Here is a 27764-nt window from a genome sequence, read left to right as displayed (position 1 = left end):
TTTGTCTGTTCGGGCAAGTCTACCCTGACGGTTGCGAACTGCAGTTCCACCTTAGAAAACAAATTGAAATGTAGTTGTGGCATTTTTATTTCACGTGAACTAGCATCTGAACGCCGCAAAAAATTGATTTATCCTTTCAAAAGTCCGAAGAGGGTCCTCCTCTTGGAGATAACTCATAATTCGGCGTGAATACCGCGGACCAGCTTAAACATGTCGTGCGAAGAAAGCTACTTGGCCATCATACGCTATCTGACTAATGAACGGGAGCCATATGCGCCGGGGACGCCTGGTAATACCAAGAGAAAAATACGCAAAGCGGCTGCCTGCTACGTAGTCCGGAACGGGACTTTGTTTTATCAGCGTCGACTGAAAGGCCAGAATGAATTCACGGAGCTGGAGGTGGTACTGCAGGACAGTCGGAGGAAGGAACTTATCAACGAGGCGCACATTATGGAGGGAGGGGAGCATCTCAACCAGCAACTCACCTGGGAGTACATCTCTCAGAAGTACTGGTGGAGAGGTGAGGCACCGATGTCACAGCAAACTGGTGGACACAGTGTGTGTGTGTGTGTGGGGGGGGGTGGAGGCGGGGGGTTACGTTTACGATTAACCGATGTAAACATAAACCCCTAACAATGATGTGCACCAACCATCAGTGCTACACAGTTTACTCTCTGTCTCCATCTAGTGGTTAAGTGAGGTGCTTTCATTTAGACGTCTGCTCAATGTGGCAAATCCTCGCAGCATCGAGAAGAACTATAACTTTTTTTTTTAAAAAAAAACATTCAATCGTGAAAGATCATCTACTTGGACCCAGCACATTTCTAAATACAGTTTAGCCGGAAGTGAAAATTAATACATAAATATTTTCCAGGAGTAATTATATAATTAATTTTCTTAGTTTTCTTTGTCGTTAATTGTTGGGCCACCATTGGGTTTGCTGTTGGATTGGTAATCCACAGATATTCGTAGGTACATTTATGAGGTTATAACCAGCAAATATAGGAAGTATGTACAAAATATTAAAAAACACAAATTAGTCGGTTTTTGAGTAAGTTCAGCTTTAGACTTAGGCTGTCTTTTGTGTCTTTCTCTGTTAAGGTTATACCACACCACAAACTTAGTCATTTCAGTTTCACAGTTTTTTTTAATAAAGATTCCTTTACTTCACCAAAGTTTTCTTATTTTAGTTACCTCTTTCTTAAAGGCAGAATTCACACACACTAGACCACGCTTACGCACAGTTGAATGCTGACATGTTTCTGCAAAACAAGTAGTTATTGAGTTTTCTTTATTATATTTTTATTTTTTTCTTTATTATAAAGTTCTATAATGTTATAAAATTTACATTACAAAAATATGTTTGCCATTAATATTTTTTCCCTTTTTACAAACCATACTGGCTTATTAAATTTAATAGATACTACTTAACCACTTATATAATACCACATAACCCTCAGCAACCACCACAACAAAAGGGTGTGTGTCCTGACTACTCCGGGCACTGGAGCAGCAGATTCTGTCCACTTAGATAACTCTGGACAAACTTGTCCTCCAGAAACAGACCTGGCATAATAAGTGGGTCCCAGAGGGACAGGCCCACCAAATAAGGGATTTGTCCATCTCTGAGAAAGTGTCCGACTAGCCGTTCTCAACTTTTCCTTTCCTTTTCTGTGTTTACCCGGCCCTGGGGTTTCATGCCCTTTAATGGGAAGTCACAGGGCATTTACTCATGGTAGTTAGGAAAGCTAGAACACAATTTCAAGTTAGTGCCAGGACACATCAAACCAGTCGATGGCCATTAACAGCCATCTGTTGGCGTTGTGTTTATGGCTTGTCCCACATTGTTGTGGCTTTTCGCCCATTTCATCATGTTAAATCTGAAAGAGATCACTTTGATTGGTTGAATGCCTAGCAAATCAGGCCACAGCAAATCACGCCACTACAACTTGTATCGTTGTTTTAACTTCTTTATCCGACATCCCTGATTAGAGGTAGTTATAAAAAAATAAAATAAAAATTGGTCATTGGTAAAGGAGGCCTATTGTCATGCTGAAAAATAAGCCTGCTCCCAATCAGACACTTTCCAGACGGAAAGCCATGATTAATTAAAAGCTGTCTGTACCTTTCAGCATTTACGATTCCATCAACTCGAACAATATCACCAACACCATAAAAAATTGTAACAGACAGATATTTCACAAAGCTGCGTGCACTCATTTTTCCACTCATCTCCAACTCTTCTTTTTACAAAGTGTTGATGATTTCAGCCAAAAATGTCAAACTTCAATTCATCAAAATACTTTCCCCCTTCACTACAGTCTTTGTGAGCCTTTGCATATCTCAGCCTTTTCACCCTGTTCGCCATCTCAAAAAGTAGTTTCTTGGCTGCTAGTGATCTTTCCTCTTCATCTTCTTCGAACTGTGCAAAGATTAACTTTGCGTCTTCCGTTAAAGGGAGTTTTTCCTCTCCACTGTTGCTTAGGGCTTGTTGAAGGGGGAATAGTTGGGTTCTCTTTATACATCTTTATAGTCTTGACTTTATTCTGTAAAGTGACTTGAGATGACTTTGTTATAAAGTGGCGCTATATAAATAAAGTTGACTTCAATTGAATTAAACTCCTGTTAAGATAGTGACAGTTTTCTTGGTCTTTCACTCCTATTTTTAGTTAAAGAGACATGAGAGGTCACCCAAAATATTTGTCTCTTTAGCCTATAAAGGCATTTTGTTCCCCTTTTTTATTTTTTTAAATACAGTGTACAGAATTTCTATATTTGTAGTTGTATTCTTATAAAGAGACTGCAAAATAAATATATATGGTCATCACAAGATTGCTTAAACAAAAATTTAATGGTGGCCTGAGATGTTGGAATTCTACTGTGTTTGTACAATTATTGTAAATTTTGTCATGTTTTCTCTCGTATGACGTGTGCTTTTTGCTATTTTCTTACATTTGGATGACTATGAGCAAACTGTTAGTTAACTAATTGTTAGTTACTACCTTATAGATAAGTGGCCTAGTCCTAATCATATGCTTACAAGGGACACAATTTTATATAATAATGTTATTGAAAACATTTCCCAGTACTGTACATCAAATCTACACCACCCTTCCTGGTCTCACTTGTAAGTGTCTTGTCCATTTGTCACCCTCAGGCATCCTGAAACATGTGAAAGACCACATCAGAGAGTGTACTCACTGTCAGAGCAGGCGCAATACAGATGATGGTTCTGGCCCTCGACCGTTCTCTCAGCAGGGGAGGCGCAAGGTGGCCTCCACTGTGAATGAGGAAGAGGACGAGGAAGAGGAGGAAGAAGAGGCAGATAATAGTTTACAATTCTCTGACTCATCGTCTCAGCTGAAATCCAAGTTGACTAAATCGATGACCGCCAAGCACGAACTGGTCTTTGTAAGTTTCCTTCCAGGACGAGTGATGTGGCTTGGCCTAAAGTCAGCAAGCAGTTGAATTTTGTTAATTATGTGTGTACGTGTGTGTATTTGCTCTCTTTACCAGGTGGACAGCAAGGGTGAGGTAAATCAGTTCTTGCCTAAACACAGTCAAACCATGTTGGAAAAACTTAATCAGCAGCGTCTCAACAATCAGTTTTGTGATATCACGCTGCTGATTGAAGGAGAGGAGTTCCGCGCCCACAAAGCTGTACTGGCAGCGTGCAGCGAATACTTTAATGAGCTCTTTTTTGAGAAAGGGGCTGCATCCACACATGAAGCTGTTGTGGATCTCTCTGGTAAGCTTCTGTTTTTGTCCTTTTCTCTTTACTACGTTATGCACATTTGCTTGGTTTTAACCCTCATTCTTCTCTCTCCAGGTTTTACCAAAGCCAGTTTCTTGCCTCTCCTGGATTTTGCCTATACTTCCATGCTTACCTTTAATTTCTGCATAATGGCAGATATTGCCAACCTAGCCCGGCATTTGCTGATGACAGAGGTGCTGCAGATATGCGAGTCTGTGCATAAGCAGGTGGAAGAGCAGAAACTGACGGTGTATCAAAGAGGAGACGTGCACACTGTGGTGTCAAGCCAACTGGCTTCTCAGGAAGGCCCGAAGGACGAGGCTGGTGCCTACGTGGTGACAATCCAGAGTGACGGCAGGGCGATGGTCACCCATAGTGGTGTTCCTATAACATGTGAACCTCTGGCTTTTGTTGAGACTCCAAAAGAGGCCTACATCGAGCAGCCGATAACAGTTGTCACTGAAGCCTTAGAGGGAGACGAAGTGCATGGTGGGGTGGGTGCACAAAATGAAACTGTGACACTGATCGCTCATAGTGGACAGGCTGAGGCGGGAGAGACTGTTACTCTTATCTCACACAGTGCAGATGGAATGGAGGAGGAGACAATGACAGTGGTCACCCACAGTGGTCAGGCTGGAGCCAGCGAGTCCCTCGCCATGGTGTCAGCGTGCCTGGCAATGGAGCAGCCACAGGTGGCTGAAGCAGGAGCCTTTGTTTTAAATGTGGACCCGGACAAAGAGAGTTTGTCTGAGGCTGTCCAACTGGCATCTGCATCCAGCACCGAAGCAGTAATGTTGCCTCAGGAGAGCACGGTGTCTGCACCTATGCCTCAGAAACGCAAACGAGGGCGTCCGGCAAAGGTGAAGAAAGAGGTGGAGGTAGAGGAGTTCATGACGCTGGAGGAGGAAGATCCCTCTGCTGATGAAGTCCAAGCAGACAAACAGGAGGTATCCTCAGATGATCCCAACAAAAGGCGACTTCGGCAGCGCTCTATTGCAGAAGGTGGTTATGCTCGTCTGCACATGGGGCTGGAGGAAGAAGAAGAGGGGAAAAAAGGTTCAACCCCACCCCGTGCTACCGCAACAAAGGTACGGTATTACTTTCAAATGACATTTTTACATAACGTTTTTAAAGAGGTAAAAAAAAATTTGAGTGACTTAATCCACCATATGTTTTTAGGTGGGTTTGAGGCTTGGGAAAAGGGGAAGACCACCAAAGCAATCGTTGGAGACTCAAGTGGAGGGACAGTTTGTGTCTGACTCTGGGACAGAAGCAGAGGCAAGAGTTGTGGAGAATATGGAAGAAAGTGAAGCTGTTACAGAAGAGACTACGACTAAGGCGACAGAGCTCGACACTGAAACCAAGCAAGATCAGACACCAAGTGAGAGCGCTGTGGATGGAGAGCATACATGTTCTGAGTGTGGCATGTCCTTCCAAAGACGCTACTCTCTTATCATGCACACGCTAAAACACGAGAAAGCTCGTGGATACAAGTGCAGTGTAAGTACGACTCTCGATCCACTTGGCACATTTAATGATTTTGTTGTTGCGGTGAGGTTCTGACCATAGTGTCCTCTTTTAGCTATGTAGTAAGGAGTTCCAGTATGCGGCCTCGCTCCGTGCCCACTTGGCCCGGCATAAGCAGCAGAGCAGCCAGCGAGCACCCATCACCAAATCCTCAGTAGAACCGAGCTCTCAGGGGAAGATGGAAGATTTAGAGGACAAGACTTCATCACCACTGACCAAGAGAGAATTTGTGTGCGACATCTGCGGGAAGACTTTGCCAAAGTTGTACTCCCTACGGATCCACATGCTGAATCACACAGGTGTGCGGCCTCACTCGTGTAAGGTCTGTGGCAAGACTTTTGCCCACAAACACAGTCTGAAGATGCACAGGGCACTGCACGATGTCACCAAACAGTTCCAGTGTGAATACTGTAAGAAGTCTTTCGTGAGCAAGCGGAGCATGGAGGAGCACACCAGCATTCATACAGGTCAGCACATACTGGTTTCAGTTAAAGAGGCACTTCACCCAAATTATTTTAAAAAATTAATAAAAAAAATAGCTGTGTTTCAACAAGAAAGTTCTTGGTACTTTTCTTTCCCAGGAACTAAATTCCAAAAACCTCTCCTGGGGTAAAAGCTCATCCAGTGCATTATGACATTCATTTCCACATCAAGGCCAATGCACTTCAAGATTAAAGAAATTAGCCCCCCACACTCACACTTTACTATTTGTATTGATACTTAAATCCCTACTTCTGCTCTAATCTAGAGGGCGGTTTCTGCTTTTTGTGGCAAACAGAACAAAACAATCAGTTTAACCCCAAAGTATCACAAGTATGAAATACTTAATTATTATTGTTACTATTATTTTTATTTGTTTTTGTTTGTTTGTTTTTTATATGGGTGTGTGAATGTGAGTGGGTGGTTGGGGGTATTTTCACCAAACTATTCCCTTTGGCTGGAACATTTGGCCAAACTGTATATTATCTGTAGTGAATCCACTTAGTTGTCATGAATAATTACAAGTTATACAGAACTTTTTTTTTTAAATGTGTGGTCTGTGAACGTTTGTAGTCCTTTAGAATTTCTGGCAATTTCTTTTACACATCCTAAAACTATAAAATTCCTCAACAGGTGAATCAAAGTACCTCTGCAACACATGCGGGGCTACTTTCCATCGAGCGTCAGCTCTGAGCAAACACCTGAAGAAGCACCAGCCCAAACCTGACATCCGCCCATTTGCCTGTGCTCAGTCAGTAACTGTTGCTTTCTCTCAAAGATTAAACTCAGATTGGTCAGAGCATAAATCAAGATAAGATTTAAATTTCTTTTGATGTCCTGCAGCTGTGATAAAAGGTTCTATGAAGCCAAAGATCTCCAGCAGCACATGAACAAGCACATGGGCCTGAAGCCCTTCCAGTGCCAAGTGTGTGGGAAATGCTACAGCTGGAAGAAGGACTGGTACTCTCACGTCAAGTCCCACAGCGTGGCTGAGCCTTTCAAGTAAGTCTGACACAACAGATGCGCACAATGTGCTCTTGCTGACACGAAGCCCATATTGATGATGTTTGTCTCATTAGGTGTAATGTGTGCGGGAAGGAGTTCTTTGAGAAAGCTCTGTTCAGGAGACATGTCAAAAAGGCCACACATGGGAAGAAGGGCCGAGTGAAGCAGAACCTGGAGCGAGAGTGTGAGCAGTGTGGAAGGAAGTTCACTCAGCTCCGAGAGTACAGGCGCCACATCAACAACCACCAGGGTGAGAATTTAATAAGTTTATTTCTTATTACATTAATCTAAGACCCCCCCCCAAACTGGCAGTATTGTTAAAATCTGTGAGCCAGGCTTCCAAAATAAGTCAGAGTTGGAAGAGAAATAAAGTCTACTATTCTACTATTGCATGTATACGCAGATTTCCAGTAAGCAGGTTTTTCAAGGGCATTAAAAAACTGTTTCCAAATTACCAGAGAAAGCAGATTTCTTTGATTTTTTTAATTGTACGCTCACACATAAACACACTCACTGGTTCTTCTTTTTAGGAGTGAAACCATTTGAATGTCTGACATGTGGCGTTGCCTGGGCTGATGCACGCTCTTTAAAACGCCACGTCCGCACACACACTGGAGAGCGGCCGTATGTGTGTCCTATGTGCCAGGAGGCTCACATCGATGCACGCACTCTGCGTAAGCACATGGCCAAGTATCACGGGGACAATTTGCCTGGGAAAATCATGCTAGAGAAGGACACCCTCCAGTTCCACAACCAGGGCACTCAGGTGGAGCACGCCGTCAGCATCCTGGCATCCGACCTGCCTCCTGAACTCCGGCCGGCCCAGCAGCCCCCTTCAGAGGAGCTGGAGACAGTGCTGATCACAGAGGAGACAGTGGAGGCTGTGGAAGCCGTGCAGGCTGTTCAGGCTGCAAGCGACGGCTCCGTGGCAACGCTCTCAGATCAGGGCATAATGCAGGTTGTGAATTATGTCTTGGCACAACAGGCCCTGACTGGAGCCAAGTTGGAGGATGCCCCTGAGGTGATTCAGACCATGGAGGTGGAGGTGGCACATGTGGCTGAGGTTGAGTAACTTTGTGTCAGAGGTCTGGATTGTCCCACATAGACTGATCACATTGTTTCTCAGTCTATATAAAATGTAAGAGAATGCAAAAAGATGCTTATTTTTCTGAAAATGTACATAATGTAAGTGAGCTTTGAGGGGAGTATTTGCTGTTTGTCTGACTCGTGTGTGTGCGTGCGTGTGCGGGCATTCACATTTCTGTTGTGTGTAAAAAATAATATGCATTAACAAAATGAATCCATGAGCTACAGGTTTATCAAATTTGACTCAGGAGAAATAAAGGCAGAAGAAGATATGACACTTGGTTGGGTAAAATTGATTTCATCTTATCACATGTCCAGTCTGTTCTTTTTTTTTTTGTTTGTTTGTTTTTTTTCTTGCTGACAGAGAAGAGCTGTGAAACTTTATTTAGTCAGTGTGGCTGTTGGTTCTTTATTCTCGCTAATGTTAGTTTGAAGGATAAGCAAATAAAATGCTTACTTGTTTGACATCTCATTGTCACCATTACATGCTGGTATGTTTCATCAACAAAGTGGTAAAATTTAGTACAAAGTCCCTGTCTTGATCACTTCAGTAGGCATTGTACTGAAATTTGACATTTATCATTTCTAGATTCAGTCCTCAGAATGAAAATTTACTCTAGTAATTTAATACATCACCAGTGAGGTTCAGTCATCTCAAACTAAATGCAAGGGAGTTACAAATACTTTTAACTGAGATTTTAAGCTTAGCCACTCTCACAATAATTGACACAAAAGAGTATTAACATGCAATATAGCAAGTATAGATATTTACAATACATTGTACAAAAATAAGGAAATGCAAATGTTTCTGCTCTCTAAAAATGCTGATACCTTGTAACAAAGTTAAACATGGATAATGCAGGATATACACATATTGTATCCGCTCCTCTGGCTTAATTAATTGTTCTTACTGGTAATAACTACCAGGCAATATTCACATCACTAAGTTTTGTTCTATGATGAAAATTGTGCATTTTCTAGGGAGACTTTCAAAAACAACTATACAAATGTATATACATTTATAATCATGTTTTGGCCAGTTATTAGGTGAAATAAACCTCTACCAAAAGCATGGTTCATGGATAAAAAAAAAAAAAAAAATACTTGTGCTAGACATGACCTGCAGGAGCCAAACTTCCTCAACCACTTTTGCACCGCGTAAAACAATAAAACAACATCAGTCATAGTATCACTGTACTGTAAAACACTGCGTCAAGAGCATTAGGACTATATATGGCTACATCAAATGAATGACCATCTGTCACACACATACTTCACAATCATACACAAAAAGTGATCCATTGGACATTAAAAAAAGTAAAATATAGAAGCTACAGCAGAAAACAATTTGCCCATAAATTGACATAATACTTCCGACAAGAAAAAGTTGAAATGTATACAATCAATGCTGACTTCTGCCACAAACAAAAACCAGTGTACATGACTAACTTGTACAACCATAATAGTGAAAAACGTATTACAAACTAAAATACACTTTTGCTAAGGCCCATAGCAGAAATATAAGCCCTAATAATCCCTCTATTCCAAGTTTGTTTCCAGTCATGCTTTAACATGGGAATGAATCATGAACATGTACCAAACCTCAAAGCAATCAAGTGCTGTCAAGAATTTACGACATAAACATACCTTTGCTCAACAACATTAATTTCTCAGCAATAACAAGAACCAGAACAACAATGAAAAATAAGTGCATTTCTATGAGAATATGTATTTTGTTCTCAGCAGTATTTGCACTAACACCAGGTTTTCAAATGAAATGTTCCAAAGCAGGCGTGAAATCAGAAATGGGAACATTGAGACACATGTCGTCTTACTCTCCCTCCTCCTTGATGCGCTGCTGCTTGTTGCGGCGGGAATCCAGGTCGAAGGAGAAGTCGGACCACTCGTCGCGTGGCGGGAAGGAGATGGTCTGGCGTAGAGTGAAGCGCACGGCGTCGATGACGCGCTCACCTCGAGCCTCAGAGGAGCCCACGCTGACGGTGGAGGCCCCGCTCGCGGTGCGCAGTATGTGGGGGGGTGCGGAAAAATCCATGGCCTGTCGGTGCTCCATGATGCCCTTCCAGATGATGTGCTGGAACTCTGCGGGGATCTTCAGCCTGGACAGGTCCTAATGGTCATTATACAGGGTAGCGTTAGTTTTCGCAGGGGGAGCCACTCTTCTCTCTAACCCATCAAATGACTCGTGTTGGATAGGCAAGGGCTCACCTCCATGTTATAATTCTCAATCTGGTAGATGTTGCTTAGGCCTTGTGCTGTGAAGTAGTCCAAGCAGCCTGCGCAGCCCAGCCGTATGAGGAAGCTGTGGGGCAAACAAAGGGGGAGCAGGTCAGAAGTGGAACTATCAAACGTTTTACCCATTTGTGTTAGTAATGTACAGCACACATTATGTTTAATTGGGACCTAATTATTTTAAAGACATCTTCTGTCTTTGGCTGTATCAGGCCTTAAATCATGATATTATTGAAACTCAACTCTTCATGAAATTATTTTACAGTTTGTATATGGTTTTCATTTCACAGACATTGTTTGCATATACACTTAAATTTGCCCACCCTCTCTTTTATTAAGCTAACCGAGCAACGAGCTAAGTAGCTAGCTTCTTTTAGCTACAACAAACAAAGAGAAACAACTGCTGAATTAATTGACCTGCCGCTAATTCAAGCTCACAGTCAAACCTAGCAGGTTAGCGGAGTAGTTAGGGTGCAGCTGTAGCACTGTTAATAAAAGGAATGAGCAGTGTGGTTAGTTGTGTTAATATTTAGTATTTAAAGCAACAGTTTTTTTGTTTTGTTTTTTTGACATTGTTGTTGCAGCTAAATTTAGTTACAGTTGTTGAGATTTCTCATATTTTCACATTGGCTACAAGGTGTCAGGTAAAATGCCACTATGAAAAAAAAAATAACATTGAAAAAGAAAGGGCAATTTTTTTTGTTAATAATTTAATAATGTAGTTTGTTTGTGTTTTGAATCTATTCATTCATGTTATAATGCCTTATCCACTTATTATTGAACACTCTGGGCCTCCGTACATTTAAACAACAGATTTTAAAAATGGACCAAAACAACCAAAAAAAAAAAAAAAGAAAAACGTATCCTGGTATGGTTTGATAAGGTACCTGGAGATGCTGCTGTCCATAGGGTATGGAGGAGGGGGAGTACAGTGGGAGGAAGGCACCAGAGGAAGCTGTGGCTGCAGTGCGTGTGTGGGGCTCAGTGAACTCATGTCGTTCATGGGAGTGCCCATCATAGGAGTCACTGAGGAAACAAAAGGAGCTACTGTAAGCTTCTTTGTGCTGCTCTGGGGTTTGGATATTACGCAACATCAACTGATACACATGGGGGTTGGGGTTTGGGGGGGGCATACAGCTTTCACTCTCAACATGATGCATAACGCATCACAATAGTTCCTGTGGGGCAGTCTCCCAGAAATCAGCTTTTTGAGGAGAAAAGTTTCTCTTTGGGGTTAAGGTGCGGGTTGGGGGGGGGCTTGGAGGTATTGACTTCCCTTCCTGTCTGCCCAGACACGCTGTCCTGTGTATATGATAAGCCCAGGAGGGACGGGACTACTGGTACTAGGGAATGTACTGCTTGAGATAGACAGGAAGGGAAACAAAGGGGGAACACTTACTGTCAGTCAGGCCTCCAGACATGCTAGATGGGGTGAGTGTGTTACGCTGCTGGGGGTTGATGAGCTGGCTGACAGAGGGCAGCTTGTTGACTTTTCCATGAGTCGGAGAGCTGGAGCCAAAGGATGGCTGAGACGGCATTGAGGTCCTGGGTTGGGGAAAGAGTTACAGGCCGTTACCGTCATCGTTTTGAGCGTTCAGCTTTGTACCAGAAAAATAGCATTATAGAATATTACACTGACTACATTAATGTTTGAATACATAGGAAATACATCTTTTTATTGAAAGCAGAGCAGTAAAAAAAAAAAGCTCAAACACCAAAAACCTACTTATTATAATGTGACAAGCAGCTGCCAAAAAAGTAACCTGTTTTATAACAAAGTGGTCAGAGATGTTCAAATCTGCTCTGTCATAACAAACACCAGTGGTTCCTTTTTTAAAAGACATTTTATTGAGGAAAGTGAAAAACAAACTGTCCTGCAGTAACTATATAAAACATGACCAGCATATTAGCAAAACTTTCTCTCAATTTATAGAGACCCCCCCCCCCCCCCCCCCCCCCCCCATCCACCCAAAGAAACCAGAAATTTACATTTCGTGAGTCCAGCTCTTGTGACAAAACACTCTCAGCTGAATAAGCTCTGTAAGTCAAGTAAGATAGAAAACATTTAACCTTGGTTCCTGTTCATCCTCGGCCAGAATGAAAGGCTCGATAGGATGGACATTTTGCAAACAGACTCTATGCAATAAATAGACTAGGGTAACCTTAGAAATATCCCCAAATAATGCATGCACACATTCTTATCTCTGAATTTCAAGAAAAGCTTCCGTAGAGTCATAACTAAAGAGTCGATATACATAAAGCATTGTCCAGCACGTAGGGCTACACTTAGCACAAAGGCTAAATAGAGATTCTCAATGTTCTTGCAGCAGTAACGGCTCTCAGAAACAGAAATCTTCAGTCTCACATCATCTGTGCAGATGTAAGGAATTAAAAAAAAATTAAAGATGATAAAAAGCTGACAGAGAAGAGGTCCATGTAACGTGGAGTTGCAGGAGGAGGAGGAGGAGGAGGAGGAGGAATGTAGGGCAGAGTTTCAGGAGGAGCTGCAGTGCCACCTCTGCTCTCCTACAGGTTCCAGGAGCTGGCTACCAAGACAGGTTTTTATCAGACTGCAGGAGGAACCAGAAAGAAGAGAGAGCAGAAATAAGGGAACACTGATGGAGGAGGAGAGAGGAGTGAGTGACCCCCAGAGAAATACAGGGGTTAAGAAAAGTAGCTTAATACATGTTATAGAAAAACAGCAACAGAGAGATACACAAAAAATGAACTGTGCAACCTTTTGTATGATAGACAGATTGATCTTTATACAACTTCTGCACTAATGCCACTGTCCACAAGATGGCACTCTGTTAACACAGATGACAAACTTTCAGTGCTGGAACGTGCTGTGATATACTTGAGTATTTACACTGTTGCAAAAGAAAAGGTCTGAAACATTTAATGCTGACAGAACCTTTTTATTCAAAGCGTATGAGGGGCATACAAAGAAAACCAGAAAATGCATGCATAATAACAGAAAACAAACAAGGCCAAATTTGCCAAATCCTAATCTAATATTGTGACTTCAGATATTATGAATTCAGATTCCAAACGTACTCCAAATTTCAACTAAGGTCAGAATCCGGGTTCTTTATTGATTATTATATTTACATAACTAGCATGAGTGCACGAGTGATTGTCTGAAGGCACCAGGTAGCCAGTAACAAACAAACAAAAAAAAAGGTGAAAACAGCAAATGCTTGCACTCTCTCAGTGTGCGGCTGTCTGCCAGTGCCTTAATGTGAAACTATAACATAAGCAGTAATTATCATCACAGGCCTGTCAAACTATCATTAACACCCATCTCCACTTTTCCATAGCTTATAGTGAAATGGGTGTGGATGAGGAAAAGTGTGTGTGAACATGTGTGTCTTAGACAGTTTTAATTATGCTGAAGAGAATAGATGAGGCAGAGGCACGGATTTTGTTGGTTGCTGTTGTGCAAACCTGGCAGAGCACCCAAAGGCGTTACCACAAACCTTTGGAAGCTTTTCCTTAACAAAGCATAGCCAGGTACATTTGTCACGATTCATCAGTTTTGGCTGATATCCCATGAGAGAGCATTAGAAGAAAGAAAGCAACTCTACTTGTTGCAAGGCTCGCCCTATAAAGCTGCCAGCATTGAGAAAATTCTAGGAAATTTCTCAGCTGCTGATTAAACATTAAACAAGACCCATATCAGAGCAATAATTGAATCAATAATGCAAAATTAAGAAATCTCATGCCTACACTTTATCAGTGTTGGCCACTTTTGCAGGAACAAATCAGTCATGTTAAGCCAATCAATGCCGTCTATTCAGTAGAAAGCAAATGGTAGAAAAGGGCGGAGTGCACAGCTAAAAAACAGCACGAGGGAAACAAGTCCACTGGAGTTCAAGGATGAACCTTGCTAATAATGTAGCTCGTGTGCCTGAGAACAAACAACTACTTTATTAGAATCTATAGTGGTACTCACTGTTTTTGGAGCAGATTTTGTTGTTGCTGTCTGTATGATTCTATGGTATGTTGAGGAAGAAACTGCATGAGTTCCAGAGACTCTTTGATTTTTACCAAAATCTCATAAATTTCACGACCTTTGATCTAAAAGAAATAGAAAAGAAAGTGGTCAGTGGAGAGCTCAGACACATCTGAACACAACTCTTTCATGGACCTCCTTGAAAAAACAAAGTATCACCTACAGGCAAACAAAAAACCTCCTCGTCTGTAGATCTTCTCTTTTTGATGGTGGACATCTGTATCCCATGGGAAACCTGGCGGTAGGCTAAAAAAAAGATAAGAGCATAATGAGCGAGTAGATAGAGTTTGTGCTGAACAGTTAGCCTATAAGCAAGAGCATGAGGGAAATAAGCGAGGGGGGAAAGGAGCAATGCAGCAGAGAGGTTGACAGCATTCACTGAGTGCTAGCAAGTGCAGTGGTAGAGGGTCCTTGACACTGGCAGCGTGTCAAGTAAGACCAAGCTCATCAGCCCATCACCAGCCCCAGCACTACTTACGGCGTTTCATACCATCACTGCTCTTTGTGGCATCTGTTACATGTTGTTTGCGGATGCTGTCCTCATCAGCCTTCCGGTCTCGGCCTGGGCAGGCACAGATCCTGGCCTCGAAGCACCGACGGCCTAATACCTGACCACTGAGGGAAGGATGGAGACACACAGAAGACAGTTAATCCACCAGTTAACTCTAGGCATGACAGACAACCACTGAGGATGAGGACAATGATGACAGCGTCTCTTACTCTCTAGTTTCCAGTGTGACAATGATGAGAATTGGGCGTCTGTTCATTCCACCCACGCAGCTCGAGTTGCACATGAAGTTGTACAAAATTGTAGTGAATTCCGTCCCCACCTGAGGAGGTGAATGACACTGAAGGTGAGTGACAACACCGGGTCACAATGAGTACAAACAAGAGGAAAAACAAAAATCGTCTTAAAATCATTTTAAGGCAGGACACTGGGGGCTATTTTGACATGCATTGCAGAAACTTGTGTCTAGCGACTGATAAGAGTTCTTCACACACACATCAATCTTGTGAAATGAGCCTGCCATATTTTAGGTTTGTGGTGTAAGACGAAGCCTACAGAGGTATGTCGGAAATTAGGCACATAGTGAGAAGTGGACATGAGAAACCAGAGATCCTGGAGCTTTTCTTTCTGTCCTGTCTGAAAGTCTTAGACCTGGATAGAGTTTTAATAGAGAGAGTTCTCATGCCTACATGGATCTGTTTTTAAACTTGTATCTCTGAGATTACTGAAGAAAATTAGATGTATTAAAATAACTAAATAACAACAGGAAAGCAAGACACTTGCTCTCTGAGGTCTGCATTGAGGGGCTTTAGGGGACAGCAGTTGCTGCGTGTCAGGACTGATTGGCTGGACAAGAGAGGCCCAGCTCTCAACAAGGTCAGTCTGTCACCGCTCTATCAGTCAGAGTTAGGCTGAGGTGGTGAGGTGTTGCTGACAGGGTATTCAGCTGGCCTCGCTCTACGATAATAGACAGCTCACCTGGGGAGGTTCATAAGGAACTAATACGCTCTGTCTTCCAGTGATGGAGTCCTCCACGTACTGGGCATGGCTGTTTCCCTCCACGCGGATCAAGTGGCTTGGAGGAGCTATCTGACCTGGAAGCAATAGGAGCTTTGTCATTAAATGTCTACAGCAAAAAAAAAAAAAAAAAAAAAAAAAAAAAAACGATTACAGAATGAAACATAAGTGAGAGTAAATATTTTAACAAATCAAAGAACTGACCGTCATTGAACTCACGGCTGAGCTCGTGGTTCGGGCAGCGCTTGACCACTTCGGTCACATGTTCTGCTTTCTTGTAAACGGGCATGGCCCTGATGACGGCACCCTGTGGTGGGGTGGTCAGGACTTTGATCTGAATGGGACATGTCTTGGCGATTTGGCAATATAACTTCTTCAGTTCTGTCGAGTACTGAAAAGTAAAAAGATCACATAAAACATTTTAAGGAGGGATACTTTAAATAAAACATTAAACCAATATTAGCAAGTGAATGAGAAAAATGTTCAGAGGCTTCAGAACAAATTTTGCCTAAATTGAAAAGCACTGCACCAATCTGTGCAACACCTGTCACCTGGACTGTGCACTTCTGGTTTCACCTGGAGCAAAATGAGTTTAAGACAAGACTGTGATTATGACCTACTTAAATATACACACAAGTTTTGGTGCAAAGATGTCTCACAGAGAGCCTCTGGGACTTCTGAGGAGCACCATAAAATGGACCCCTCTAGCAGCAATTAAACTGGGCTTGGCTTTCATCTTAGGGGAGGAGTACTCTGCTGAAGCATCTATTGGCCACTCATCATACAGAGCAGCTTCTGAAGAGACTGAGAACCAAATGCTACACAAGGTTGAGAGCAGCTTTTCTTGTGGGGTTGGAAGAAAATAAGCTTCTAGAGTACATGAGTGAAGGATGCATCACAGGGTCCATATGGTGGCACATTTTGGGGGTTGCTCACACACACTGGCTAACATTGAAGTTTGTAAGGCAGGAGTCGTGCTCGCCTGTTGGACTTGATAACCAGTAAGCCATCAGAAAGAGTGAATTGTTACTAATAGGCATAACCCAACTGTGTAAACAAAGCATTCAAATCACCGCTGTGTAAGCAGGGCATTAAATCCTCTGTGTGCAGAGACACTGAGTGGGGGTGGAGGGGAAAATTTTCCTGTCAGATTCATTTCTGAGTGAAGAAAAGTGAACATTGTGAAAACTGCTTGGGGCTGTGTTCGAGAACAATGCAACATAAAATTCGCCCACTATTAAATTTGGTTCCAAAGAAAAGAAGCTCATCCCAGTACCTGTCTGTGCTGACTTCAACTATTACACAAGCTTGGCACGGACATTTTCTACTCTGCTCCCCAGGCACAACCTTTCCTTTCATCAGGACAAAACCAAAACAGTACCTTCTCATCTCTCTTTCTCATTTTCTCAATCACAAACGACGCACTGTGCATTTCACCCAGAGATGAATTTTTCTAATGCAGACCCGGTAATAATAACCCGAATTCTCAGCTACGGTCTTTCCTCAAGTGACCTCATTATAAAATGTGCATCCACAGGAGGAGCTGACACAACACTACATGGTGCTACTAATACGCACTGCTGGAAAGTAAAAAATATTTAACGTTAGGAAATGAAAATCCAAACAGTATCAGATGCATTTTTATTTACCTTTTGTGAACACATGAACACGTGTCGTTACAATTATATATGGACTGATGAGCACAGTTCAAGCCCTGGGACATGTATATCTACACAAAGACTGAACTGGTTCTTCCTCAAAATCAAAGCAGCTTTCCCAAAAGGTCTTCTTTTTAAAAAAAAGTCTTAGATGAACGGTTGTAGTTTCTAACCTGATACTCCCCATACACTTCTGTCAATCAGCTAAATGAGGTGGAGAAGCCAAGCAGATAGAGACGGGGGGCAAAGACCAAAATTGAAAGAGAGAGGAGAAGATTATGAAGCATGGGGAAAAAAGAGCAGTGCTGTGTAAAGGGTCAGTGCATAGTGTTTTGAATAATTACAGCGTACTGGTTTTGTGTAGCTGAAGGCGAAAACAACTCCAAGCGCTAAGATCTAATCAGAGATGTTAGAGAAGCAGAAACCAAAGTTTGTTTAGATCCTAGTCTACTGTCACACATTCTCTCTCTCTCTCTCTCTCGAACACAAACACACACACGCACACACCACACGAGTACCATCCCAGCCCTGAAGCTACAAACTTTGAGCACACAACTATTTGCTGCTGGTGCTGTGTTTGCTCAGCAGTGAGAGCTGGAGCTGCTGCTGAATACTGAAACGGCACCCGACTAAAGCTAACACTGCTCAGGGTGGAGTGCAGCCAGTTGACTGATGGGATTCAGTGGCTCACACAGGGTGCGGTGCTCAGGTGTTAACATGTAATTATGAGCCTTTCATTGGTCACAATGTGAATTACACAGCCAAGGAACTCAGCCGTCCACAATGCAGAGCTGCTTATTCACAATCCTTTGAAGGAAAACTTTTCTGTTTGCAAGAACAGCGCGTGACACATTTGTTCAACTGGCACATGTGAATCTGAGGCGGAAAGAAATAATAAATGGCATTTGGTGGAGCCCACATTTACAAACACAACCTGCAGTACTCTAAGTGCTGGACCTAAGAAGACATTGGTTAGTTTTGCAGTTTGTAACCCTGTGTAATAACGAAAAGATGTTCTCATAATAATCTGGCTGAGTGCAACATACAGTTTGTTCTGATGCTTGTACAGCGATACATGTCTGCAATTACAGTACTTTCTAACACATGCTGTACTTCAACACACAAACACACATTTCCCATGCAGCGCAGGTTGAGGCAGGCCCACAGCTGTAGCATTCTTTTCTCCCTGACAAGCGCTGCGGGCGCATGCAAAAGTCAAGTCCTGACAAACATCAGGCCTTAAACAAGCATCGTTTGGCGCCTCTGGTCTTGTCTTCTTCATACCTGACAAGTCATGTCATGCCTAGAGCTTCTCCCAAACCTGTTTAATTCAACAATAATGCAAAGGAGTTTTTTCTCTCCTGTTTTCGCTGAAAGAGAAGTAAAAACACCTGCTTCTCAGAAGAATTTTTTTTTGTGGGAAAATAAAAGTTTTACATAATAATAATCTCTCCAAAAGACAATTTTGACCACCCAATCTGAGTGATGACACCTGTCCCAAACAATCAAATGTGTATGTGTCCCTCTTGAGGCCGGCCAATCAAATGATTGCCCTCACCAGTGCTCTGAAAGACTGTAAACTACAAGTGAACTCACTGCATTTGAAATCAAAAGAAAAAGCAATGGGTGGGAAACTATGAAGGAAGAAACGCTGTTCTGTCTCATGCAGAGTTAAGCTAATTCAAAAGCACTCAAGTAATTCCAAAATTATGTTTGGTTTACTTATGTTGCAAGGAATTATTCAAGCCGAAAACATGTTTGTGTTATTCTGTCATCACACAACAATGATTTCTGTGTTGAGAGCTCTGACAAACTCAGTAAGGATTTGGTTAGTTAAGATCTAAGAACGCTCATCTTCTCCTAGTAATATCTATTTTGTAATTATATGACTCCAGCATCTTCATCTCTTCCAAGGTAAGTAACCGCTGCAGATATCTGCACCAGGATGTTTGTTAGGGTAAAGGGTAGAGAAAGAATCTTGTAATCTAAACTGTCAGAGAACGGGCTTTTCCACAACGATTATGGAGAAATCCCATCACCCATATCATAAAAACCTTTTCAACTCTGCATTCTTTTTTTTTTTTATTATTATTTCCCCTCTACCTCTTCCCATCTGTAGCTTTTAGGGCTTGTCTCCCTGTGATGGGCGAGTTGTGACAAGCTTCTTGACACAAACAAGTCTCAGCCCCATTTCGTGAGGCGTGGGACGGGCCCGCAGATGTTCCAGGGGCAAGTTGTGTCTTGCTGCCTTTCGCTAGAACACTCTTCTCTTTGAGCATACAAGGGCTCTCCTCCTCCTCTGGCGCAATGTGAGATGCAACCATCAAGCTTAACTCTCTCAATAAGGCAGAGCTCACTCCAAGAGCACAGGGTTCAGGAAAGAGGCACACAGTATTTACACAAGTATTATCTTCAGGTCCTCAATCCATTACTGTAATCCCCTGAGCTCTACAGCATCCCACTGATAGCCCAAACCATGACATTCCGCTCCTTTGACTACTAATGTATGTGTAGTGGCAGTTAATACACACTGCAAACACAACCAATCTTTAGCCTCACAATAGTTGCATCAGTCCCCAACAATGGATGCCTCATTGGTGACACTCCATTACTTTACTAAACCAATGAAGATAAAACATCTGTAACCCGTGAACTATTTGGACCTGACCAAAGTGTTTCTCTTGAACAAATCATAAAGGAGAGAATACTATGGAGACTGCAGGAGTGCCTACAAGGAAACTGTGTGGGAGCACTTTTGGGAAATGTTGACGTGTTGCACCTCTGTGTGTGTCACAGTGATCCCAGACAGGAAGAGGTTAAGGTGTGGGTTAGGGATTAGGTGTGTCTCCATAAGAACAGTCATCTAAAAGCACAGTACACAGTCCACTAAGTCCCGTGGAAGATCCCACAGGTCTTCAAAAGGGGGCATTAGCAGAGAGAAGCTGTGGCGGTGACTCCTTACGTGTCTTTCTGCCATCAGTCCAGCAGTCCAGTAGTGGAGCTATTGGCTAAAGATTATGGGAGTTTTGCAAAAGATCTCCTTGAATCAAGTGAGGTAGTCTCCTTTAATATGGAAGCCAACAATGTAATCACTGTTCTTTAGAATAGCTGCTGTAGACCACAGAGTAACGTTCTCTGAGTCATCAGCATGACAACATAACGTTCTGTAAAGAAAAAAGCTGCCTGCATTTTATGTCATTTGCAGATGATGCACTAGTGGTTAACCTGGTCATTAAATCAGAAAAAATGAGAATACAAATGATATAAAACATTTTAAAACAATATAATATATTCTAATTTGTTGATTAACCATGTTTGATTAATTCAAATAAATTAAATATAGAATCAGTTAAACAAAGGGTCTGAGAAAATTACTGTAACGTATCTATCAACTACAGAGTTTTGATTAAATTATTTTTTATAAAAATGTATTAGAAATTTGTATAATTATAGGAAATAATTTGGTGCATTTTAACACAATTTAATAATCATAACAGAAGACTAAACTCTATCCGAGGATCTTGTATATTCAACATTGTCAGAGCCTGTGGGGTTAAAAAATTAGATGGCTCTTCACTTGGTAGAAGTAAGGAAAATCTTTGATTTTTATTTTTTTTTATTGTTAGCTTCATCAAAAGACCCTTCACTAAATACAATGATAATACAATCCACTACTTTTCCATGTTAAGTCAGACCAATCAGACCAGTCTTGCATCATGTGTTATGACTGTGAGATACACAGTCTGGCAAAATACACACTACATATGTCTATGTTGGGGATGTGTCCTAAAGCAGTGTGGCTCACGTTCTGGGGTGTGCCCTTCACAAACCACACTCTTAACCTACTCACAGTTGCACATTAGACAAACACTTTTGTTTTTGGACTGTGAAAATGAGAGGGATGAGTGAGGCACTGTGGGAATTGGGTAAATGTCACAATCCCACACTTGGCGTGGCCAAGGAATAAGGTGAGATTGCCCAGCACTCCCTGAGTTCAGCTTGTTTACTTGAAAGGCAGAGGGCATGAAAATTTACTACATTAGGCACAGCAGGTTTTTCAATACTCCCCTTTGGACACATTTGGCATGGGAAACGTCTGTTATTTTAATGTGGGGGCATTACGTAATCTTCAACATGTCACATATTACCCAAGATGCCCTGTGGTTTTGCATACTTATACTAATTTATTTAGAGACTAATGATGGCTGAGTTCCCAAACCATCTCGATCTGACGTCCCTCTGTACTCTCAAATCTGTCCGAAAAATTCTCTAAAAAAGACAAAACAAAACAAAATGCACACGGGGACAGAAAACCTGTCACCTATGTTGACCGCTAGGGTGCATTAATACACTGAACTTTCGGGGCATTACAATGTCTACGCACCACAGTAGAGATTACACACAACCAACACATAAACAACCATGCAGGTAGGGCTCTGACACCACAGCTGTCCAGCTTTGTCATGCATAATGACAGAGCAGGAGGAGCTGGTTGTGCAGGTTTACTGTGCAACACATGGTGCTATCTAGCTACACAGGGCATCACCACACCTGGACCAACTGTAAAGTCTGTTTACTGCTATCATCAACAAAATACTAGCACACATTACCTAGGTTGTGATAATCTGGAGTGTGAACATGGCTGGAAAAAAACATGGGTGCTACGAGCAATGTTAAGGTGTTTGCGGAGTAAAGATATGTAGAATTAAATTTCTTAGGTTTAATAAGACTTTGATTTATGTAAGTGTCTCTCACAGAGAGACAATGTTGAGGTCATACTCTTAAATGCCTTCATTCAGCAAGTGAAGTGTAGTGTCTGAGACTTGCCTGGGGTTTAATCATGATTTGAAGCTATACATCTCAAGTTCCTTCCTTCCTTGCCAAATGTAGTTGTGCAATGCAGGGGCTTCAAATAATGTGCACCTAAATCTGCCTAGAGCACAGATCATCAGATAAAGAGTTCATGTGTAAAAGTATCTTTTTAACCTGTATTCTGACAAATAACCGCCTCATGTGATGAGGCCTGTTACCAATATCTGCCTGTTCACCAAGTTTAACACTGAGCTGCAGCATGGAACTGCTATAAGTAATCTTGTAACAATTTTAAAAAAATTGCCATTGTTGCCTGACAGAGATAGAATCGCTGCAAATAAAAACTGCACAAACATGCCAAAAAGTATCTTACCGTCCAAGTGGCAGACTTTGCTGTGCTAGACTGTTGGAAGGACACATCGAAGGTGTGGGGCCCAGCGTAATCTGTGTTGGATGGGATGGCTGGTGAGGGAGAAAGGGCATCAAAGGTGGAGCTGGGTTGGGCGTAGGGTGATGGGGCTGTCACATTGTTCTGTGCATGGTCATTGTTATAGGGGCTGGTAGAGGTTGAGCCACCATTCTGGATGTTCTGATCCATGCTGTTCAGGAGCCCCAGGTTTGTGTACTGCGACTAGAGACAAAATGGGGGAATGGGGAAAGGCAAAAAAACAACAAAAGAAATTCAGAAATTATAGGAGAATTTCACGAGGATTCAATTTAACAGTAGGGAATGTTAAATCTTTACCGTGGAACTAGTTAGCTGTACCTTACAAACAAAGACAATTTTACAGAATATTGCAAGGATAAGTTTTCAGTAGCAAGGCTTATAGTTTTACATTACAAAAATTGGTAAATTACTACATAACACCATGCTGTTTCAGGTAAAATGACTGAAAGAGGCTGGTTTTAAATTAAACATTAACCATGAACCGGTGTTTATAATTAAGTACACAATACTAATAAATAATTACAGGATGTTCCATTCAAATGTCACAAAATTAAAAGGGTAAAGGAAAATGGAAAAATGGAGCTATTGTTTCAAAAACAAACAAAAACGAAAGATCCATAAAAAAGCCAGGGAACATTAACCAACTTGCCTTGTGTTGTGTTTATGATCTAGCTAAATCAAAATGTTAACGCTGTTGAGCATGAATATAGTATAGAATATAGTGCATATAAAATCTGCTACAGATGTACAGTGTGATTTTTCTAGTCCAAATAACCAGCTGAGTCTTGCTTTTTTTTATCAATGTCCTACTACAAACTGAACTACCTCGCTTTTTGAGTTTTTTCAAAGGAAGAACTATTCAGATAGGATGACAGGAATTACAATATCTCCCTTTAAACATGGTGGAGAATACACCTGGTTCATAGCCAGTCGCTTCCTGCCTGCTTTGCTTGCCATTCACCCCATTCCTTTCCATTTATAAATGGCACATTCCTGGACGAGGTGCAATGGCTCTTGCGCTTTCAGACAGCCATTAATCTCTCCAGGGTCTCTTGTTTATTTCAAGCACGGCTGACCACAGCTGTCCAGCTCACACCCATTGCACTGCCAGGTGTTAGTGGCCTGCCAGATGATCAGCAAAACACTGACTAGGTAGGATGTATGACTATTAATCAAGGTAGCGACTTATGAAGCAATGTTGCTGCTTTATTACACACACTTACACACACAGGGACAGACAAACACAGACAGGCAGACACACCTGATAGAGGTCATTTGAGTCAATCTCAGCATGGTTGTGCAACAGCCCCACAGGCTGCTAGCAGTTTGGATGAGGGTCTGTGTGTGCAGTGCTAGGCTGCTTAACCCCCCCGGAAACAATGACACCGGGGCTTATAAGAGCTTGTCTCAAGAACAATTAAGCTGGGTTTGCAGGTGTTAGGAGACAAGTGTTTTGTGAAGGAACACGCACACACACACACACACACATACACACTCTGTCTCTCTCAGAGAAAAGAAAACTCTATTCTATAGCCTTTAGCAGAGGGAGACTTCCCCAAACACACGCTCCCTTTACAATGGGCTAATTACACAAGTGTATTATAAAGGTTTAAACTCCGTGTGTTGAAGAGTGGCCCTGTGCATTTGATCCCAGAGAAGAAGAACTGATAGGGTCCAAACTGGTGTGCCAAAAAAAACAGTAGCTTATCAGTTAGGTCAAGTTCTTATTTATTTATCTGACATTAGTGAAAAGAATGAAAATATTTCCTGCTATGCATGGGAACTGTCCGACAGAATTTCCTGTTTGCACTGTGTTTTCCCTCATGTGAGAGGCCAGTCATCATAATATCAGAGTGATTCTTTTGAACTATGGCGCAATTCAATGCAGTTGCACTGAGGCGCTCAGCCATTCAGAGATGACACAGCCTTCCCCCAGTATCTGATGCTGGCAGCTGCAAAGGTGGATGTGACAGGCACCAATTATCAATGTCAAATTATTATTCTAAGAAAAGGTTGATGCTGGCCAGAGACCAAACATAGATAAAAGCAGGGACATGAAGCAGAATGCCTGACACAAAATACTTGCCATTAAATACAGGGCTCTGGATAATGCTTCTCATGGTTCTAAATGAATATAAGGAAAAAAGATGAGGGATGAGGATAAAGTCACAATTGGACAGATAATGAGGCCCAACAGAGTGTCACCTAAAATCATCACGCTTTAAAGTTTAATTGACTGGAAGTTGGATTTCAGAGTTTCATACGAGCCGTGTGAGGGACTTTTAGGATGTTTCCTTTAATCAGATCTTATTCCACCATAACAACTTTAGCTGCTCTTAAAAATTCCTGCTGTTTATAGCTGACGCTGTGTTTAGGTCTTTGGGATGTCAAGCTGCTAAGCAGGAACACAGTAAATCAGCAGCCTTGACATCTTCAACAGCCATTAATAAAGCTTTTGAAAGGTTATGCAGTGTGTTTGAGGCCTCCAAGCTAATTTCTTTGAGCTAAATGCTGGGTAAGCACCTCAGACCAATAGGAAAGGGAGACTGTTGACCTTCAGGGTGATGGCCTGTTGATTACAATGTAGGAATCTGAATTATTCAGAACACATATCATAGATATTTAAAATACAAATTTACAGCTAGTGCCAACAAAGTGGCATTTGGTATGGCATACTAACACATTAAACTTATTTCTGTCCTCATATTTATTGCTTGGCAAAGGAATGCACTGAAAACGTGCAACATATCTTATCCATAAGTTCAACAAACATTATTGAAGCAAGCTCGATATAGATAAACTATAATCTTCAGCTTGAGAATATTTGCACTCCTTTCAAAACGTGAATGTGTATGAGAGCTCTGTCATTTCCAAGGCTTTGACGGATGTCTGACTACATGTTTGTCATTGTATCATTAGTGACAGTGTTACAAGGCAGCGGATACTCTGTGATCTTTGTGAACAATATGCAAACGGAGCATCTACCAGAAAACACTGTACATTACAGTAATCCACCAGAGGACCATGCACACTGCATTTCCATATATTAACAGTAAATCTGCTGCAGATTTTCAGAAATAATAAAGTCTTTAATTCGTAAATTACCAAAAGGTAAAAGTCTCCTTGCAGCTACTGTTATGTGGTGACAAACTGTAAGCACTGATAACCCCAAAGCCTGGACGAGCAATAGATTGATAGATTGCAGGAACCAGAGCAGACCCGGCCTGAGGGGGGAATAGCTCCCATTCCAATGCTCTCTAGTGACCTGCTCCATGTACCATGGGTGAGCACATAAGAGCATCTCGAGAACTGTGATGAGTGACCACAGGGGAGGCAAGAATTAAAGGCTCAAAAGGGTTGGGGGTTGAGGTATGGCTGGATGGGGGTCTATCCACACCTTTTACCTGCTGGGGTGGGCAGAGCAGGTGATTTTATCTGCATCAACACACCATTAAAGCAATTACGATCCTGGACTAAACAGCAGCGCCTGGCCAGGCATATTTTAATAGCAGCAGCGGCTCCCAGGAGACTGGGGACTGGGGAACCTGATACTTCACACACTGGAGGGACTGACCTGGACACCACTTAAAGACCCCCTGCTCAACAACTTAAAAGACAGTGACCTGACACACCTGCTATCTGCAACCTGCAATCTGAGAATCTGTCACCGCTCACTTCCTTGGCATTAAGTTTTTGTTCAGGATTTGGTTGGTAAAAACACAGCACAACACAATAGTTCACTGAAACAACAAAGAAAAATGAGATCAGAAGCGTAGAACTGACACTGACAATTTAGAAACTAAAGCATATATTTAGACGTAAGCATAGACAACAGTTTAGTTTCTGATCAAATTGCTCTGCTCTCAGATATGGTAAATTTAAAAGAGACAGTATTTCTGCATGGAACAGAAAGATTAAATTAACATTAATGGATACAAAACCATGTCTGAATTATGAAAAATAAAATATTTAAATAACGCCAGCACAAAAATCCTTTTGTACTTTTATTATTTTAAAACATCAAGTGTTTACCACCAAGCTCTGCAAACACAGAACACACATTCTCAAGATGAGAAATGGAATCAGAGATTCTTTTTTCAAACTGAAAATGTATAATGCCTGCTGATGGAATAAACTGATGCTTTGGTTTGTCTATGAAAAACCAGAACATTTAATGTCAATGGGAAGAGACATTAGAAGTGAATAGAATCACTCCAACACTCTAACCTTAAATAAGCACATCAGGGTATCAGAATCTTTCCTAATCATAAAATAACCTAGAAGATGGTATTTTATTTTCTACTGTTGATGGTGTCACAGCAGAAAGTCCAAATCCATTTGGACGTGTTTTCTACCACATAAAACACCCATTCAGCAACAACTAGACTCAAAGTAAATCACATCTACAGACCAAATCAGTGCCCTGCCAGACAGCAGCCATTTCACAAAACAATATTCAGGTGTTTACATTCCCCATTTGACTGCCACACGCACATAGAACTGCACTGAAACACACACACACATGTGCAAGGGCACACACACACACACACACACACAGATACACACACTATGAAATTTAAAAGTTACATCTATTTATGGTAATTCATATTTTACTAATACAGGCTGTGTGACTGAGTTTATCCATATAATTTTATTAATTTATACTTAATCGTGAGTAAACATCTGGGTTTCGCCGAAGTAATCCTGTATGTACAAAACAATTTCAACAGATAAATCTACGATAGCAGAAAATTTAGAATAGAAACAGAAAATCAAATCTCAACCCGGAAAGAATTTTGCTCCTACGTGATACATTACTCAGGCCAAGGAGTTCTGGGGAACCAACTTATCGACTGGGAACGATGGCTGATGCCCTGTTACCAGGATCTCCGCTAGTCTTACCTCGCTGTAGGACGTCGTGGTCCCCGTCTCCAGGTACAACATGTTGGCACTGAGATTGAGCAGAGCTGCTGCTGTTTGCTCCACTGGCTCCAGGATTCCACAAATCTCTTTTCCTCACTCTTAAGGAGTGATGTGGACTACAGATGCAAAGTGGACAAGCAGAAGCTTCTATAAGAATCTATGGGAAGGTCATATATACCTGGAAGAGATGGGAGTGGTCTAAGGAGCTACCTGTCCAATATCACAGTCCACACCCATCTCCTGAAGAATCACTGTCTCCTTACACTTCCTTTGAAGGCTCT

The 27764-nt window shown here is 41.8% G+C and overlaps 2 protein-coding genes across 5 annotated transcripts; one reads left to right on the top strand and one right to left on the bottom strand.

Moving 5' to 3' along the window:
* On the top strand, nucleotides 1–8319 carry zbtb11 (zinc finger and BTB domain containing 11). Its single transcript, XM_067513001.1, has 10 exons — nucleotides 1–520; nucleotides 3158–3411; nucleotides 3517–3748; nucleotides 3830–4842; nucleotides 4934–5254; nucleotides 5337–5748; nucleotides 6395–6512; nucleotides 6605–6763; nucleotides 6841–7016; nucleotides 7297–8319. The coding sequence occupies exons 1-10, from the start codon at nucleotides 211–213 to the stop codon at nucleotides 7836–7838; spliced, it is 3537 nt and encodes a 1178-aa protein (XP_067369102.1). The 5' UTR covers nucleotides 1–210; the 3' UTR covers nucleotides 7839–8319.
* On the bottom strand, nucleotides 8303–27639 carry tp63 (tumor protein p63). Of its 4 annotated transcripts, none has more exons than XM_067513002.1 (12): nucleotides 27463–27637; nucleotides 22486–22743; nucleotides 15847–16033; nucleotides 15604–15719; nucleotides 14838–14947; nucleotides 14596–14732; nucleotides 14281–14363; nucleotides 14058–14182; nucleotides 11502–11647; nucleotides 10990–11128; nucleotides 10079–10172; nucleotides 8303–9980 (listed from the first exon to the last, which is right to left on the bottom strand). In XM_067513002.1, exons 1-12 carry the CDS (start codon nucleotides 27502–27504, stop codon nucleotides 9684–9686), a joined length of 1734 nt encoding a protein of 577 aa, XP_067369103.1. In that variant the 5' UTR covers nucleotides 27505–27637; the 3' UTR covers nucleotides 8303–9683. The 4 variants fall into 4 exon arrangements, with proteins under 4 accessions (XP_067369103.1, XP_067369104.1, XP_067369105.1 ...); XM_067513003.1 differs by having other exon boundaries at nucleotides 14608–14732; nucleotides 27463–27636; XM_067513004.1 differs by lacking the exon at nucleotides 10990–11128 and having other exon boundaries at nucleotides 9842–9980.
* Between the last annotated feature and the right edge of the window lie 125 nt (nucleotides 27640–27764).

Source organism: Channa argus, chromosome 8 (assembly GCF_033026475.1).
Source record: "Channa argus isolate prfri chromosome 8, Channa argus male v1.0, whole genome shotgun sequence".
In the NCBI taxonomy this organism is placed as follows: domain Eukaryota; kingdom Metazoa; phylum Chordata; class Actinopteri; order Anabantiformes; family Channidae; genus Channa; species Channa argus.
The sequence above is the reverse complement of the archived record's forward strand: the minus strand, read 5'-3'. Positions and strand labels throughout refer to the sequence as shown.

Excerpts from the sequence above, each read along its gene's own strand:
- tp63 (XM_067513002.1), bottom strand. The coding sequence starts at position 27,504 with ATGTTGTACCTGGAGACGGGGACCACGACGTCCTACAGCGAG. Across the intron at positions 14,183-14,280 it reads AGGAGGTTTTTTGTTTGCCT|ATCAAAGGTCGTGAAATTTA; the intron begins GTAGGTGATACT and ends TATTTCTTTTAG. Across the intron at positions 11,648-14,057 it reads CAAAATCTGCTCCAAAAACA|GACCTCAATGCCGTCTCAGC; the intron begins GTGAGTACCACT and ends TCCCCAACCCAG.
- zbtb11 (XM_067513001.1), top strand. The coding sequence starts at position 211 with ATGTCGTGCGAAGAAAGCTACTTGGCCATCATACGCTATCTGACTAAT. Across the intron at positions 3,412-3,516 it reads CCAAGCACGAACTGGTCTTT|GTGGACAGCAAGGGTGAGGT; the intron begins GTAAGTTTCCTT and ends TCTCTTTACCAG. Across the intron at positions 6,764-6,840 it reads AGCGTGGCTGAGCCTTTCAA|GTGTAATGTGTGCGGGAAGG; the intron begins GTAAGTCTGACA and ends TTGTCTCATTAG.